The sequence below is a fragment of the Lucilia sericata genome, unplaced genomic scaffold (assembly GCF_015586225.1).
Source record: "Lucilia sericata isolate MDLA Ls3-8-SP2 unplaced genomic scaffold, ASM1558622v1 Contig000846F_arrow, whole genome shotgun sequence".
In the NCBI taxonomy this organism is placed as follows: Eukaryota; Metazoa; Arthropoda; class Insecta; order Diptera; family Calliphoridae; genus Lucilia; species Lucilia sericata.
The window spans coordinates 165521-185029 of NW_023994838.1; the positions used below are offsets into that span (position 1 = coordinate 165521).

At 31.9% G+C, this 19509-nt stretch overlaps 1 protein-coding gene across 1 annotated transcript in view; it reads right to left on the reverse strand.

Annotated features, from left to right (window-relative positions):
• LOC119608527 (apoptosis-stimulating of p53 protein 1) overlaps window positions 1–19222 on the reverse strand; it is a 137892-nt gene extending 118670 nt beyond the window's left edge. The window contains exon 1 of the mRNA XM_037962979.1: window positions 19139–19222. Within this exon, the coding sequence (XP_037818907.1) occupies window positions 19139–19174 (36 nt within the window). The 5' untranslated portion in view covers window positions 19175–19222. The remainder of the gene's footprint in view (window positions 1–19138) is intronic.
• Between the last annotated feature and the right edge of the window lie 287 nt (window positions 19223–19509).

Genomic DNA, 19509 nt, shown 5'->3' on the forward strand with positions numbered 1-19509 from the left:
TTTAAGGTCAATAGGGGAAGCGTAAAACAAAACAAAAATAACGAAAATAACAAAAAAATAAAAAAACAGCAGATGTAGAATTCCATGGAAACGTAATACACAGATGACGATTAGAATCATAAGTAAGAGTAAATATTTGTACAAGAATGATCTATGTTTTTTGGGGGAATATTGATATGTACGTGTTCGTATTGACTATGTGGGCAACGTTACTGTTGACAGTTTATTGTGCTAATTAATTCAAGTTTATTAAAGTTAACTTAAGGTTGGATTTTCTTTTCAAAGAAAGAATATAAAGTTTAGCTTTAATACAGAAATCCGAATATGATATGGGTTTAGGCGAGGGAAATAGTCGAAACTTACTTTTATAAATAATCCTTATTAAAAGTGATGTTAAGAACTGTTCCAGTTTGTATGCTAGTCTTAAAACGAGTTCATAGACAAGTCCATAGTCTTACCAATAGATACATAAGTGTAGTAAAGACTAAAAAGTTGACTAGACTTGTGAATATACAAGTCAATACACTGGACCATAGACTAGTCAATAGTCTAGTTAATAGACTAATCCATATATAACACCATAAACTAGTACAAAACTAGTAAATAGACAGGTCCATCGACTAGTCATATAGGCTAGTTAATAGACTAGTCTATAGACTAGTTCATATACTAGTCAATAGAATAGTCTACAGACTATTTAATAGCCTAGTCCATAGACCAGTCAATAGGCTAGTCAATAGATTAAAGCACAGACTAGTCAATAGACCAGTCCATAGACTAGTTCATAGACTAGTCAACAGACTATTTAATAGACTAGTCAACAGACTATTTAATAGACTATTCCGTAGACTAGTCAATAGACAAGTATATAGACTAGCCAATAGACTAGTGCATAGATTAGTCAATAGGCAAGTGCATAGACTAGACAATAGACTTGTCTATAGACTAGTCAATAGACTAGTCCATAGACTTGTTTATAGACTAGTCAATAGACTAGTTCATATACTAGTCAACAGACTATTCCATAGACTAGTGCATAGACTAGTCCATAGACTAGTACAGTCAAAAGATTAATCAATAGACTGGTTCATAGACTAGTCAATAGACTAGTTAATAGACTAGTTCATAGACTAGTCAAAAGACCAGTCCATAGACTAGTCAATATACTAGTCCATAGACTAGTCAATATACTAGTCCTACTCAATAGACTAGTTCATAGACTAGTCAATAGACTAGTCAGTAGACTAGTACATAGACTACTCAATAGACTAGTTCATAGACTCAGTACACTAGTGCATAGACTGGTCCATAGACTAGTGCATAGACTACTCAATGGACTAGTTCATAGACTAATCAATAGACTAGTCAGTAGACTAGTCAGTAGACTAGTCAGTAGACTAGTGCATAGACTAGTCCATAGACTAGTGCATAGGCTAGTCCATAGACTAGTCAGTATACTAGTACATAGACTAGTCCATAGACTATTGCACAGACTAGTCAATAGACTATTCCATAGACTGATCAATAGACTATTCCATAGCCTAGTTAATAGACTAGTCAATAGACTAGTGCATAGACTAGTCAACACCCTAGTCCATAGACTAGTCAATATACTATTCCATAGACTAGTCAATAGACTAGTGCATGGAGTATTTAATAGACTAGTTCATAGACTAGTCAATAGACTAGTGCATAGACTAGTCAGTAGACTAGTGCATAGACTAGTCAATAGACTAGGAGATAGACTAGTCAATAGATTAGGAGATAGACTAGTCAATAGACTAGTCCGTAGACTGGTAAATAGACTAGTCCATAGACAGAAATCAGATACTTCCGAATACTGCTTGACTGCTTATTTTTCTTCTTCGAATTTTTATACTTTAACCAACCGATTTTCATTTGTATTCTTAGCCGAGATCCAAAGATCCCTTATTTATCTTAATTGTTTTGCAATCGATCAATAATCATGGATTTCTTATGGACTTCATTGTAGTCACTTTACATTAGTAGTCATAGCCGAGTTCAAGAGGTCTCGAATTCATCTCGACTTCATGTAATTTTATCAATTACTTTGAGACCAATAGCTCCTACTATTTTTTTGTTTTATTAAAGTTGGTTAAACAGAACTTTTTGAATTCGTAGTCTCAGTCGAGATTTAGGGAATCAGATTTGATTGTTTTATATTCGTACTCTTAGCCTTGATATATAACCACAGAATTCTTCTTGATCTCATTGTTGTTTATTTGATGACTTTACATTAGTAGTCATAGCCAAGATCAAGAGGTCTCGAGTTCTTCTCTACTTCATGTAATTAAACCTATTATGTTGAGATCAATAGCTCTTAAATTCTCTTCAATTTGGTGTAGTTTTGCCAACCGTTTTGCATTCGTATTCTTTGTCTTGATCAGTAACTTTTGATTACTTCTTAACTTTATTTTATCCGATTAATTTAAATTTGTATTCAAAGTCGAGATTAAGAACCCTTGAACTATTAAAGATCAAAACATAAAGATCATCAAAGAAATATGCCGAAAGTATACGGTATACGGAAAGTATACTTTAATCTAGTTTAATTCGTCTGCTGACTCAAATATGCAATCATATATGAGTTCACCAGATTCTTTGGGTTCAAGTGAATTATTGTCATCAACTGATATAATCTAAAATTAAGAAAAAACACACCTGATAATAGATTCCTAGACACTATGCTGATACTTCTTTCCCTCAACATGTCCCTGTTAACTTGGTGAATTCCAATACCTTGATATGTATGTGCCTATGGTTTTAGGGAAACATAGACGAGTATTAGTAATGGGTCAGCGAGCATGTCAAATTGGGAAAATTATTCATAAACATATTTAAATACCATTAAAGAACTTAGTATAAGCCATTGGTTAATTAAATTTTTTAATAAGAACCAGATTGCCTTAAAATAGATTTTCATAATCAAGATTCTTGATAAATCAAATATCCTTGATAAACCATTTCTCATACTAAAAATATACATTGTTGCTACATACGTATTATTTCAAAAGAATACCTTTAATTGAACTATAAATTTTGTTGTTGTGACTTCTGGAAAATGTAGATTATTAAATCCTTATTAAACAGTAATAGCTTTAGAGACATTACCATGGCCCTTTGGCCTTTGGTGAGGTAAAATAAAGAAACATTTACAGTTGATTACTAAACATACATGTATGTCTGTATGTATGATAATGTTTAAAGCCCACATAATTGAAATCTGTAGATTTTCTAACTAGACTTTGGTCTACAGAAAATCTCTTTCTATTTAAGCTACAAAATGATAGATGGACCAATATTTTCAGCCAATTAACAGACGCATTTACAACGTACATATACATACAACGGCAATTACAGTCTCATACATATTTGCTTGCATATATGTATATGTGTGCCTAAATAATGTAAATTCCCAATTCCCTTATATCCGTTCCACAGTTGCTGCTGCATACTATAAAAGGAAGAACAAGTTGAAAGAAAGAGAGAAAAAGAATTACAAAATATTGCAGTTTCATTATTCTGGTACAAAGTTAAGCTGTTTGAATCCTGCTTTTGTTACATATTTGGCCCCTTTTGCTGTTGTTGTTTGTGTTGCAATAATTTTGCATTTACTGTTGCATACTGTTCTGCGCCATTGAGCTTTTAACGTTCTGTTTTATGAACGTTTGTATATAGTATATAGTATATATGTGATGGAGTGTGTATATATTTGTAATTGTATGTACTTGTTACTTGTTTGTTTGCAAAATTAATTTATAAATACAATTGACATTGAACTGAAATAAAAGGAAAAAATTGGTATATACTTGTACTTATTAGGAATGTCCCATTTGTTTGGAACAAGAAATAAGTTCTCTAGTGATCGTAGGGCAGAGGGTTTTTGTAGTTTCCATAGATAGTTGAAAGTTGGACATTACTTACAGCTTCTCTTTCTGACACTTTATTTAAAATTCTTTGTTAAAAACAGCTTTCGGCTGGGCTCAACTAAAGGGATAGAACATCAACCCAACTAATATAGAAACCTGTATTTTCACAAAACAACTCGAGCATACCTAGTCTTAATTCTTGATCAGAAACATTAACGAAACTAAAAGTTGTGTTCGAATAATCCGCTTAGACAGATTTCTCATCCTGTATGTGGCGCAACCACATCTCAAGGCTCTGTTGTTGATTCGGCAACAGCACCTAGAGACATATTTGGTAAACCGAAATATCCCACCAATAGATCAGAAATCCACTTGAATGTCAAGATGGTGTGACACAGGATATAGAAATTTCCAAAGTCGAACGAACCCAATAATTGCCCCGATCGAGTCGAGTACCATGTATCATCTATGTAGTATATGCATCCTATTGAGATGGCAACAACACCGAGCAGCATCAGTACTAAGAAGTCTCCCATCGAACAAGAAGAGTTTCCCCATATTTTACCAGTTCCATTCTCAAATCATAAAGAACGATAAACGGAATGTTAGACAACCATCGAAAGTCAAGCTGACAACTCCCCAAGATACCCAACGCATAAGTTGCTCTCTCACATCACCCAGTGACTACTATTGAGATGGCATCGGAGCAGAATCCAGACATACATTTATATATGGAACTGGATATATCAGTCCTTAAACCAACATTCTCTCGCTACATCTTGCGAGTAAGTATGCCAATAAGCCAAAGCTTTAGAAACATTACTGGACACAACCGAGCAGATCTTTTCGTGATCAAAGCCGGTTATAGGACATACATGGGTATATGGCACAAAATATATCAGTTCTTAAACTAACCATAAGCCAAAGCTTTAGAAATTTTACTAAACCTACAACGCATCTAAGATATCAGATATCTGGTACTCATAGCCGAGGGGATCTTCTCGTGATCAAAGCTGGTTACAGGACATATATATATGGCACTAAATCAACATACTTGCCCTGCATCATGCTTTCAAGTATACCCATGAGCCAAAGAAATATTACTGAAGATTTCTACGATCCCAACGCATATGATCAGGTACTCAAAGCCGGTCGGATCTTCTCTTGATCAAAGCGAGTTACAGGATGCGTCAAACAATGAATACTGGACATACTGCACAAAAACCAGATGTGACCGGTAAATTATAATTAAAAATTATCGTTAATTGCGAGAAATTGAAAAACGATCTTGATCATGGTTAGGCGGAACATTACAGCAAACCCCTGCGGGAGTCTGCTGTTATATAGAGGGTCATAAAATGTGAGACAAATAGGTCTGAGGAACTATCTAAATAAACTATGGTCTTCCTAACCTCAACAACAGATTCGTGATATCAAAATGTATTGGATTGCAAAGATGCTAAAAGAGATTAATATATTTTCCGAAGAGAGTCATATGTAGAGCAAGCGCTGAAGTCAAATGAAATGCTGGAACACTTTAGATATTTTAGGAGCGATGTTATTGCAGAAATTATAACATTGAATGGAAAATTTTAAAGAACTATCTCTAGACAACTGTGTTTCTTAACATTAGACTATAATTCATCGATTGTTCCATTATATGACATAGGGAAAACTGGGGAATCTTGTATTTATGATTTAGTGATCTTAAGATCCGCTGCCAACTTTTGAGATAAAAATACGTCACCTTAAGTAGTCTCCCTAAACGTCCTTCTGAAGTCTACCAGAGAAGAATCAACGATCCCGTTCGAAAGCAAAACCAGTAGAGGATATGTCTTGTTCTACCTGAAAGAGTTATGACGGATATAGATAGATTTTACATTATTGTATGAAGTTACTAGATCAAGGACCTGGTCTAGTCTACTGTGAGCTTAATTATACATAAATATGATTTTATATGCATTGACATTTCCCTGTAGTTCTCATCACTATGAATTATTAATGGGATGTTAATACTGCGAGATAAATAATATTAACGAAAGTGTCAAAAATTTCACAATTTATTTGTGGTGTGTAAAAGGGGTGGAAACGAAACACACATAAAACATACTAATATACAAATTTCCGAGTCTCAATAAATGACAATTTCTTGGATACCCAAATGTCTAGAAGTAGTTAAAATCAAAAACCCCGTTATTCAACTGCACAATCAGCAGTTTTGCGCCGCCATACAAATTGAAAAAAAGACTGAATATGTATTTATTACTAAAATTCTATGTGTGTATGCATGTATGTATAATTACACCCACACTCACATGTATATATTTGCGTCCTTATGATAGAAGAAGTATACAAATATTTACAAAAATACTCATAGAAATTGTAAACATTCCATTGAGATCAAATTAAAAAATACAAATTTAAATTTTGTATTTAATTCATATAGGGGGTGCCAAGACCCCACTAAAGTCCGCCCGTTATTCTCTAAATGCTCACATTAATGTCAAAGTTCTTCAATTAACATTTGAAGATTGTAGCTCTAATAGTTTCTCAGATATAATAATTTTCCTATTTAATTTATATGGGGGCTCCAAGCTCCCCATGACGAAAGTCCGCTCTTTTTTCTCCAAAATGTTCAGATGAATATTTATGTTCTTAGTGCAAATTTTACAGAATTTAGTTCTATTAGTTTCCCAGATATACCAATTTTTGTATTTTATTAATATGGGAGCTGCTCCCCTCATGGGTAGTCCGCCAATTTATTTCCCAAAATGTTTACATGGATGTTAAAGTTACTCGTGGAAATTTTTAATATTCTAATAGTTTCCAAGATAAACGAATTTTTGTATTTAATTTATATGGGAGGTGCCACGCCCCCCAATGCTAATCCGCCCACTTTTTGTCTTAAATAATTATATTGATACTAAAGTTGCTCCGACAAAATTTGAAGACTCTAACTATTATATTATCTCAGATATACTAATTTAATATTTTCTTAATATGGGCGTGGCACGTCGCCCACATGAAATTTTAACATAAAAAGTAGCCTATAGTTCCTTCCAGACATACAGGAAGGCCGTTTAGCAGTCTATAAAGCACAAACAAACAAACATACATACATACAAACACACTTTCATTTTTATATATATAGATAATCTGCAATAGTTTTTGAACCAATATTTGTTTATGTGTTTAAAAGCAATCTGTCATAACTAAGTATTTCAACTATCTGGCAATATTATAATTTGCTTGTTTAACTAATTTAAGACCCAGCGAATATGAATAAATGTAAATTTATATTTGCTCATCCATATAATAGGCGGGTTCACACAAAAGAATTTCTCATATGAAATTAAAAAAGTTCTACATATAAAAGTTCCACAGGACTTATTTTTATAATTTATTGAAAGATCTTTTCAAAAAAATTTAAAATATGAAACACTCTTTTAAAACTTTAACAACTTCCTAGCAAGCAAAGATTATTAGAAGAACAAATCCTTACCTAGTAGGTACTATCTTATCAACTGGGACCATCCTAACACCTACAGTTATGTATGCGTATGAATACTTACTTCTACAAATGAATGAGTGAATGAACCTCTTTATACGAACAACATTTGTATCTCTGTGTTTTTTAAGCAACATTTCGTTGTTTGTATATGTATGACTTTTTTTTGTACGTACAGACAGACAAACTCATGTAGACAACCCAATTTATGTCAACAATGTGTGTATGTGTGTCACAGGCTGTTTCTGTTGCTATTATTATTGTTGTAGCATTTTTCTGAAGTAGCAATAGTTGTAGTCATCACTGTTGTTATTGTTGTTTTCGCAAAGAGTTAGTTATTTTAATTCGGGTTGCTGGTTATTTTTGTTGAAATAATGAAAATATTTGTGTTTATGTAGACTTTAACTTGGATTGAGACCTTGCAGATTTAAAGTTAGGCATTGTTTGCATGGTGGTAGAAAATCTATCTACCAGACATCCTAAAATAGGGCTACTGATTCTGCGTTTGAAAGATTGTGCAAGATATTTGCATATTAATAACAAAACAAAAGTTATTTAAAGTTTATCAAAAGTCAGTAAAATTCTCTTAGAAAGGTTGCTTACAGCAATGAATGGAAAAGACCCCACTACTCGTTAGATTTTTAGTATTGGATCCAAATTGTAGCTATGCGATATTTCGGTACGTCATTAAGACTAAACTAAGATAACTCACCAAGGATGTATATAGTGTAGTTGTCAAGGACTTTTTCTATTGGCGGCTTGCGCAGGGCATTTGATAGGAAGGTGGAAAAACATTTTTTATAGTCTAGTCTATAGTCTAGTCTATAGTCTAGTCTATAGTCTAGTCTATAGTCTAGTCTATAGTCTAGTCTATAGTCTAGTCTATAGTCTAGTCTATAGTCTAGTCTATAGTCTAGTCCTATAGTCTAGTCTATAGTCTAGTCTATAGTCTAGTCTATAGTCTAGTCTATAGTCTAGTCTATAGTCTAGTCTATAGTCTAGTCTATAGTCTAGTCTATAGTCTAGTCTATAGTCTAGTCTATAGTCTAGTCTATAGTCTAGTCTATAGTCTAGTCTATAGTCTAGTCTATAGTCTAGTCTATAGTCTAGTCTATAGTCTAGTCTATAGTCTAGTCTATAGTCTAGTCTATAGTCTAGTCTATAGTCTAGTCTATAGTCTAGTCTATAGTCTAGTCTATAGTCTAGTCTATAGTCTAGTCTATAGTCTAGTCTATAGTCTAGTCTATAGTCTAGTCTATAGTCTGTCTATAGTCTAGTCTATAGTCTAGTCTATAGTCTAGTCTATAGTCTAGTCTATAGTCTAGTCTATAGTCTAGTCTATAGTCTAGTCTATAGTCTAGTCTATAGTCTAGTCTATAGTCTAGTCTATAGTCTAGTCTAGTCTAGTCTAGTCTAGTCTATAGTCTAGTCTATAGTCTAGTCTATAGTCTAGTCTATAGTCTAGTCTATAGTCTAGTCTATAGTCTAGTCTATAGTCTAGTCTATAGTCTAGTCTATAGTCTAGTCTATAGTCTAGTCTATAGTCTAGTCTATAGTCTAGTCTATAGTCTAGTCTATAGTCTAGTCTATAGTCTAGTCTATAGTCTAGTCTATAGTCTAGTCTATAGTCTAGTCTATAGTCTAGTCTATAGTCTAGTCTATAGTCTAGTCTATAGTCTAGTCTATAGTCTAGTCTATAGTCTAGTCTATAGTCTAGTCTATAGTCTAGTCTATAGTCTAGTCTATAGTCTAGTCTATAGCCTAGTCTATAGTCTAGTCTATAGTCTAGTCTATAGCCTAGTCTATAGTCTAGTCTATAGTCTAGTCTATAGTCTAGTCTATAGTCTAGTCTATAGTCTAGTCTATAGTCTAGTCTATAGTCTAGTCTATAGTCTAGTCTATAGTCTAGTCTATAGTCTAGTCTATAGTCTAGTCTATAGTCTAGTCTATAGTCTAGTCTATAGTCTAGTCTATAGTCTAGTCTATAGTCTAGTCTATAGTCTAGTCTATAGTCTAGTCTATAGTCTAGTCTATAGTCTAGTCTATAGTCTAGTCTATAGTCTAGTCTATAGTCTAGTCTATAGTCTAGTCTATAGTCTAGTCTATAGTCTAGTCTATAGTCTAGTCTATAGTCTAGTCTATAGTCTAGTCTATAGTCTAGTCTATAGTCTAGTCTATAGTCTAGTCTATAGTCTAGTCTATAGTCTAGTCTATAGTCTAGTCTATAGTCTAGTCTATAGTCTAGTCTATAGTCTAGTCTATAGTCTAGTCTATAGTCTAGTCTATAGTCTAGACTATAGACTAGTCTATAGTCTAGTCTATAGTCTAGTCTATAGTCTAGACTATAGACTAGTCTATAGTCTAGTCTATAGTCTAGTCTATAGTCTAGTCTATAGTCTAGTCTATAGTCTAGACTATAGACTAGTCTATAGTCTAGTCTATAGTCTAGTCTATAGTCTAGACTATAGACTAGTCTATAGTCTAGTCTATAGTCTAGTCTATAGTCTAGTCTATAGTCTAGTCTATAGTCTAGTCTATAGTCTAGTCTATAGTCCAGTCTACAGTCTATTCTATAGTCTAGTCTATAGTCTAGTCTATAGTCTAGTCTATAGTCTAGTCTATAGTCTAGTCTATAGTCTAGTCTATAGTCTAGTCTATAGTCTAGTCTATAGTCTAGTCTATAGTCTAGTCTATAGTCTAGTCTATAGTCTAGTCTATAGTCTAGTCTATAGTCTACTCTATAGTCTAGTCTATAGTCTAGTCTATAGTCTAGTCTATAGTCTAGTCTATAGTCTAGTCTATAGTCTAGTCTATAGTCTAGTCTATAGTCTAGTCTATAGTCCAGTCTACAGTCTAGTCTATAGTCTAGTCTATAGTCTAGTCTATAGTCCAGTCTACAGTCTAGTCTATAGTCTAGTCTATAGTCTAGTCTATAGTCTAGTACTATATAGATCTAGTCTATAGTCTAGTCTATAGTCTAGTCTATAGTCTAGACTATAGTACTAGTCTATAGTCCTAGTCTATAGTCTAGTCTATAGTCTAAGTCTATAGTCTAGTCTATAGTCTAGTCTATAGTCTAGTCTATAGTCTAGTCTATAGTCTAGTCTAAGTCTAGTCTATAGTCTAGTCTATAGTCTAGTCTATAGTCTAGTCTAAGTATAGTCTAGTCTAGTCTAGTCTATAGTCTAGTCTATAGTCTAGTCTATAGTCTAGTCTATAGTCTAGTCTATAGTCTAGTCTATATTAGTCTAGTCTATAGTCTAGTCTATAGTCTAGTCTATAGTCTAGTCTATAGTCTAGTCTATAGTCTAGTCTATAGTCTAGTCTATAGTCTAGTCTATAGTCTAGTCTATAGTCTAGTCTATAGTCTAGTCTATAGTCTAGTCTATAGTCTATAGTCGTCTAAGTCTAGTCTATAGTCTAGTCTATAGTCTAGTCTATAGTCTAGTCTATAGTCTAGTCTATAGTCTAGTCTATACGTCTAGTCTATAGTCTAGTCTATAGTCTAGTCTAGTCTAGTCTATAGTCTATAGTCTAGTCTAGTGTATAGTCTAGTCTATAGTCTAGTCTATAGTCTAGTCTATAGTCTAGTCTATAGTCTAGTCTATAGTCTAGTCTATAGTCTAGTCTATAGTCTAGTCTATAGTCTAGTCTATAGTCTAGTCTATAGTCTAGTCTATAGTCTAGTCTATAGTCTAGTCTATAGTCTAGTCTATAGTCTAGTCTATAGTCTAGTCTATAGTCTAGTCTATAGTCTAGTCTATAGTCTAGTCTATAGTCTAGTCTATAGTCTAGTCTATAGTCTAGTCTATAGTCTAGTCTATAGTCTAGTCTATAGTCTAGTCTATAGTCTAGTCTATAGTCTAGTCTATAGTCTAGTCTATAGTCTAGTCTATAGTCTAGTCTATAGTCTAGTCTATAGTCTAGTCTATAGTCTAGTCTATAGTCTAGTCTATAGTCTAGTCTATAGTCTAGTCTATAGTCTAGTCTATAGTCTAGTCTATAGTCTAGTCTATAGTCTAGTCTATAGTCTAGTCTATAGTCTAGTCTATAGTCTAGTCTATAGTCTAGTCTATAGTCTAGTCTATAGTCTAGTCTAGTCTATAGTCTAGTCTATAGTCTAGTCTAGTCTATAGTCTAGTCTATAGTCTAGTCTATAGTCTAGTCTATAGTCTAGTCTATAGTCTAGTCTATAGTCTAGTCTATAGTCTAGTCTATATTCTAGTCTATAGTCTAGTCTATAGTCTAGTCTACAGTCTAGTCTATAGTCTAGTCTATAGTCTGGTCTATAGTCTAGTCTATAGTCTAGTCTATAGTCTAGTCTACAGTCTAGTCTATAGTCTAGTCTATAGTCTAGTCTATAGTCTAGTCTATAGTCTATAGTCTGGTCTATAGTCTAGTCTATAGTCTAGTCTATAGTCTAGTCTATAGTCTAGTCTATGGTCTAGTCTATAGTCTAGTCTATAGTCTAGTCTATAGTCTAGTCTATAGTCTAGTCTATAGTTTAGTCTATAGTCTAGTCTATAGTCTAGCCTATAGTCTAGTCTGTAGTCTAGTCTGTAGTCTAGTCTATAGTCTAGTCTATAGTTTAGTCTATAGTCTAGTCTGTAGTCTAGTCTATAGTCTAGTCTATAGTCTAGTCTATAGTTTAGTCTATAGTCTAGTCTATAGTCTAGTCTATAGTCTAGTATATAGTCCAGTCTATAGTCTAGTCTATGGTCTAGTCTAGTCTATAGTCTAGTCTATAGTCTAGTCTATAGTCTAGTCTATAGTCTAGTCTATAGTCTAGTCTATAGTCTAGTCTATAGTCTAGTCTATAGTCTAGTCTATAGTCTAGTCTATAGTCTAGTCTATAGTCTAGTCTATAGTCTAGTCTATAGTCTAGTCTATAGTCTAGTCTATAGTATAGTCTATAGTATAGTCTATAGTCTAGTCTATAGTCTAGTCTATAGTCTAGTCTATAGTCTAGTCTGTAGTCTAGTCTATATTCTAGTCTGTAGTCTAGTCTATAGTCTAGTCTGTAGTCTAGTCTATATTCTAGTCTGTAGTCTAGTCTATAGTCTAGTCTATAATCTAGTCTATAGTCTAGTCTATAATCTAGTCTATAGTCTAGTCTATAGTCTAGTCTATAGTCTAGTCTATAGTCTAGTCTATAGTCTAGTCTATAGTCTAGTCTATAGTCTAGTCTATAGTCTAGTCTATAGTCTAGTCTATAGTCTAGTCTATAGTCTAGTCTATAGTCTAGTCTATAGTCTAGTCTATAGTCTAGTCTATAGTCTAGTCTATAGTCTAGTCTATAGTCTAGTCTATAGTTCAGTCTATAGTCCAGTCTATAGTCTAGTCTATAGTCTAGTCTAAGGTCGGAACTATAGTCTAGGCTAAAGTCTGGACTATAGTCTAGGCTAAATTCTGGACTATAGTCTAATTCATGAATATATAAAATGTATATTATTGATGGACGATCAGAGATTACTATCCGTAAAAGAACTGGTGTCAGAACTGGACCCAATAATTGCTTACGGTACCCGCATTTTTTCAGTTCTGATCCTGTTATGAAAATAATGGATTTCACAGAAGCATTACATTCTGGACTTAAAGCCTTTCCAGTTGTTTTTTAGGTAACTAGTGGTTAAGACGACTTTAGTACCAGGGTCTTCAGGGTGTTAGAATTTATTCATATGAATGTTAGTATCTGTGAGTACAAGTGCATGCCCCTATGATTGTTTGTTTGTTGTTTATAAATAAATATATCTCTTTCCGTTTGTTATTTTTGTTTTTAATACTAGGACACATACACACATTCATAGATACAAAAATACATTGCAGACTTTAATTGCTATAGTATGTGAAGATAATAAATTTCACTTTTTCTAGTTTAAGCACCCACACCCACACACTTTAAAGCACTTTCCCTTTTTCGTTCTAACACGGTGAAGTTCCTTTTTATAGGTACTAGTTATAGTAGGGTAAAAAGTACCAAATATGTAACATTCGGTACTATTTGTAACAAATTATAGGTTAAGTATTTATAAAAATCCTGTAAAACTGTAATCTAAATTAAGATATTTTTATTTTGTTTTAGCAATTTTTTGGTACCAATTATTTCCCCCCAAAGAAGTTTAATTGCAGTTTTCTGTAAAATTTTGTACCATTGTATGCCTTATACATGTTTGTATGTTAAGGGTGAATATTTTATTTGTGTATTTGTTTAAAGTATGTATGCCAGAAGATTCATTGAAGGCTTTTATTTAAATTGTTTTCATTTTACTTTCTTTTGGTTGAATTTTATTTCATTTAACATTTTTTACTTCTTACAAAAACATACATACATTAGATATAATTATTTTTGGGTTGTCATGAAATGTATAAAAAAAACATACAAATTACGTGTGTGTTTAAGGGGATGTCTGCATATTTGTATATTTAAAACAAAATAAGGTTAAGAAAAAAGGTTTTCTGTCTTTATTTGAAGATGTTATGTCCTGAAAAGGAACTTTAACCAAAAATATAATAATAACATTTTGATAATAAATTGTTGGGGTAGGAGTATTTATTATGAATTTTTTAAGCTTTTTATAATATTTTTAGTAATTTATAAGCAAATTTTTTCTACAATTATATGCGTCTGGTGTAAGTTTTTAAATTAAACTACTATTTTATACAATTTTTTGTAAGTATATAAAATTAAGAAGGTTTAAGTAGTAAAATTATTATTTAAAATTCCAGACACTTTTATTGCATAAACAGAATTATGATTTAAAAAATCATATCAATTACTTTTATGCTATTTCGTCTATTAACTAGTCTATTACCTAAACAGAGGGAAAAAAAAATATACACTCCTGGTACCAAATTGACACCAAACTGTTTATAATTTTTCAATACCATCCGCTGTCAAAGTATATACGACAACACTATGTAATGTTGACAACAATTTGCGTTGTCAACATTACATAGTGTTGTCGTACGTATGTATATACTTTGACAACGGATGTTATTGAAAAATTATAAACTATTTGATGTCAATTTGGTAGCAGGAGTGTATATTTCCTTTTCCCTCTGTGTTATAAACTAATGTAAGGATTAGCGTATGAATTAGTATATTGAGTAGTCTAGACAACAGACCAGTTAATATTCTATGTACTAGACTATTAACTGTTCTATGAACTGGTACCTAAAGATTGGGTTAATGTTTAGTCTATTGATTAGTATATGGATTAGCTTTGATTCATTTGAGAAGTCTATGGATCGTTCAATTAACTAGTTCTCTGACTTGTTTTATAATCGTCTAGTCAATAGTCTATTAACTATCCTATTAACTAGTTTATTGATTAGCCTGCACCGTAGTCTATGCACTAGTAGACAGACTAGTCTATGAAGAGGTCTATTTTCTAGTCTATAAACATGTCTATTGTCTACTTTATTAACTGGTCTATTGCATAGTAAATAGAACTGTTCATAGACTAGTCCATTATAGAATAATAAATAATTAATAATAAATAGAATCATCATTGTTCCAACGAATGGACCAGTCTACTGATATGCTATAGCCACCACTTAGTCTATGGACTAGTCTATGAAGATATCTATTTTCTAGACTATATACTAGTTTATTAACTAGTCTATTGCTTAAACAATACCAGTCCTTTTTTCTAGAACATAGACATAGATAGGACCAGTCAATGAAATAATAAATAGAATAATCATTGATCCAACGAGTGGACCAGTCTACTGACTATTCCATAGATACGACTACGTGATAAAATACCGAAATAGGAAGACCCGTATCTTCAAGTCATGTACTTTTTTTATTTGCACCTTGGTGTAAGTTTTGCAAAAAAAAGTGATAATTTTTCCAGGCTTATATCTTGCATACCGTTCGAAATTTTGATTTACTCTCTGAAACAGAGTTGTAGCTCTTGTCAAGATCAAAATCGCAAAAAACTTTAAAGAACTAAATCTCTGACGCAAAGTTGTAGATCTTGCCATGAAGAACATAAAAATCTCAAAAAAAAATTTAAAGAACTAAATTATAGTGTTCGTAACACCCAAAAATATTGGTCCTACAATCACCTTAATGTATACGAATAGGCTCAGAATCACTTTCGGAATCGATTTAGCTATGTCCGTCTGTCTGTCCATGTAAACCTTGAACGCACGCTACAGGTCCCAATTTTCAAGATAATTTGATGAAATGTGGAACATGTTCTTATTAAGGATAGAACCATATTAACCCCATGCTCCCATATAACCCCTCTTTTAGAAAATCTCTGTTTTTCTCAACAAATTGTTAAAATTATTTCTGAATTAAAGTAAAAATCTAAATTATTAAGAAATTATTTCACATTTTTAACAATAATCACTGGTGTAGGGTATCATATGGTCTACCATATGTTACCCTAAAAAATATTTCAAGTGCTTCTCTGAATTAGGCGTATACTTAATATTTGTTATATCAATAAATCAGTAACACGTATACGTACAGGTGTTCTCAATAAAATCTGTGCAATTTTACAATGTAAAACTTTCCACTTGAATTGAAAAAGATGAAGTTTTTTTGACAATTTTTGTTCTTTACAAGTGCTACAACTTTGTCTCAGAGATTAGATCAAAATTCCGAACGGTTTGCAAAATTCCGAACTTTCTAGCAGAAATAACACCGAGTCCCCAAATCTTTTGGAGCCCATAAAAAGTGCATGACTTTGAGAAATACTGGTATACAAGGGTTTTATTTTTGGCCTTTTTTTGGCCAGTTATATTAAATACAAGCATTCTCTTAAGGCGATCCTTCCCTGCATGTTATATTTAATGCAATTTTATCATTTCTTACATTTATATTTTAAAATAACTACTTTTCTTTAGATCAATAAAGGTCAGTCATTAAAATCCTATGTACAAGTGCATAAACAAATATTCTATATGAGAATCTAAAACTTTGAAATTGTTAGAAATTAGATGTTTGGTTTCTTTAAAAGCTTGTTATGAAAATTTCTTAAAACACACTTAAAAATAAATTAATTTTGTACAGCTTTACACCATGATTTAATGGATTGTGTGTGCCCATTACAGCTTTAAATCATGTATACTTATGAATATACTTACATATGTATCTACATATGTACATGACTACCTATTTATACCAAAAGCTGTTAGTAAGAATATTTTAGTTTTATGACAAATATATAAGACTGTTTATATATAAAAGGATACTTTTATTACACATTGTTAAGGAATGCAACACATGTGGCATGTACAAAATTTACATTACAACATCCTTATACACATATGTACATTGTACAAATACAAATGCCCACACACACATTACCAATCAGGCTATAATAAGTAATACTAGAACAATTGACACATATGAGTGAATTTGAGGTTGTTTCAATACAGTTTGGCTCTAGCTCTTTTAATATTATAGTAAGACGACTTTGAATAGGTTGCAGCGAACTGATCATAACTGCTGATCGTTTATAATACTTAGTGTTAGATTCCATTAAAAAGCTGTAAGTAAAACTTTGCCACTTTGATGAAGTCTAGAAATTCATCTTGAACTCTTGATTATCTTTAAAATGAAAACTTGATGTTGTAAAGGTTCTTGTTGTCTGACATTTATCTTAGGAATCTAACAAACTATTTTGATAAGATTTATATATAAAATGAGACTTTTGTTTAAAACTTTTCGCAATAACCCTAAAACTATAAATTTTTACCTATAAATGCCTTCCTAAAGTACACACTTAATAAAAAGGGTGCTCTTTATATGGTAAATTTTACATTTATGTACTATTTTTGTGGGTCATAAAATGTCAAGTAAAATAAAATAAAATAAATAAAATGAAAAATTATATGAAAAATGATATAGTAAAGTACATTTGTAGTCGGTCATATACGAACTTAAAATACGCTGCACCAAGTCAATAATGGTGCAATGTTTAGACAATAAAACTATTTACTTCTTTATTAGATTTATGGTAAATTGTTTTTCTTAAGGTTGCTTCGTTTGGCTGGATAATGAAGGAACAATAAGCTATAATTTGTTTTGAACTTTCAAGTGGGCGTAATGCCACGCCCAAAATAAGTATTAAAAGTCGCATAGCTCAGAAATTACAACAGCTTGAGTCCAGAAAATGTGTATGGATAACTTTGACATTTATATGAACGTTTGTGAACAAAATAGGATGGACTGGCTATTAAAAAAATTCATGCGGACTAGCGATAGGGGGCGTGGCATCTACGATATTTGTTAAATATAAAATTTCGTACATCTTTGAAATCATTAAAGAGAGAATCCTCAAATTTTACACGGGAAACATTGAAAACCATATAAACAATTTGTAGAAAAGAGGCTGGACTAGCAATAGGGGGCGTGGCACCTCCCATACGAATTAAATACAAAAATTCGTATAGCTGAAAAACTATTGAAGCTAGAATCTTAAAATCTTGCCCAAACAACTTTGACATTAATGTAAATATTTGGGTAATAAATTGGCGGTTTAGAAATAGTAGGCGTGGCACCTCCCATATGAATTAAATTCAAAAATTAGTATAGCTGAGAAACTATGGGAGCTAGAATCTGAAAATCTGGCACAAACAACTTTGACATTTATGTAAATATTTGGGTAATAAATTGGCGGATTAGAAATAAGGGGCGTGGCACCTTCCATATGAATTAAATAGAAAAATTCGTATAGCTGAGAAACTATGGGAGCTAGAATCTTAAAATTTTGTACACACCACTAGGACATCTACGTAAATATTTGGGTAATAAATTAGCGGATTATAAAAAAGGGGCGTGGCACCTCCCATATGAATTAAATACAAACATTCATATAGCTGAGAAACAATATTTAAATATTTGGGTAATATATTGGCTGATAGGCAATAGGAGGCGTGGCACCTCCCAAATGAATTAAATACAAAAGTTCGTATATGTGAGCTAGAATCTTAAAATCTTGCACACACCACTTAGACATCTACGTAAATATTTGGGTAATAAATTGGTGGATTATAAAAAAGGGGCGTGACACCTCCCATATGAATTCAATACAAAAATAAGAATATCTGGAAAGCATTGAAATACATATGAAAATATGGATGGTGGGAAAAGTACCTTCCATAAAACAAATACTAAGGTTCGTGTATAGCAATTAGTACATATATGTAGTTTTAGTATCAATATAAAGATTTGCTTCAAAGCTTCTGAGTTCTTTTAAGATTCTAAGACGTTTTTTGCAGATCCGTCCGTCTGTTTGTTGAAATCACGATTGGGTACAAATGAAAGCATCGGAAACTTTCTAACAATATTGTTCATTAATCAGTTTTGTTTGGTATTAAAAATCGATATGAACTATAATTCCACAATTTACAAGTTGGTCTTATATATTCAGGTGCAAATGCAAAATAAAATGTAGGGTATAACAACTTTTAGGGGAGAATATCCTGTAAACCAAAACATTATTTTAAGTTGAAATACCTAAAATTTCTTTAAAGCACTTAAAAATAACATTGACATTTTTATACACTTTAAATAATTACTTTAAAAGTTCTCCTAATTCCTTTATATAAATGAAAATATATCTTTTAAATCCTTCTATATTATTAAATAAAAATTTAAAGAAAATTTAATATTAAAATCAACAATTTTATTACCCCTCTCAAATTAGAATTTGAAAATTTACATATTTATTAGAACAAAAAAAAATATAAGAAGAAAAAATAACAATCTGGTACTTACAATATCGTCCAAGTTGTTAGTCGTCGGTTCCTTCATACCATGACGCAACTAAAGGAGCGCTGCAAAAATACGAGAAAAAAAATAAATATAAGAAAAACATGAAATTTCAATTCATTTCATTGTAAGTTTTTTTCTTCTTTCGTTATACAAAAATAAATATTTAAATATAAAGAAGAGTAAGAAATTTTTGTTTTGTAAAAAAAAAACATTGTATTTTTGTGTTATTTGAATAAAGAATTAGTTATGCCACTTTTTGTAATATGTACTTTTGTTGTTGCTGTTCAAATTTTTGGAAAAACACAATCTGATGCATATTGTATAGTTTTGTTAAACAAATCATTGTATATATATTTGTGTATGTATGTATTTGT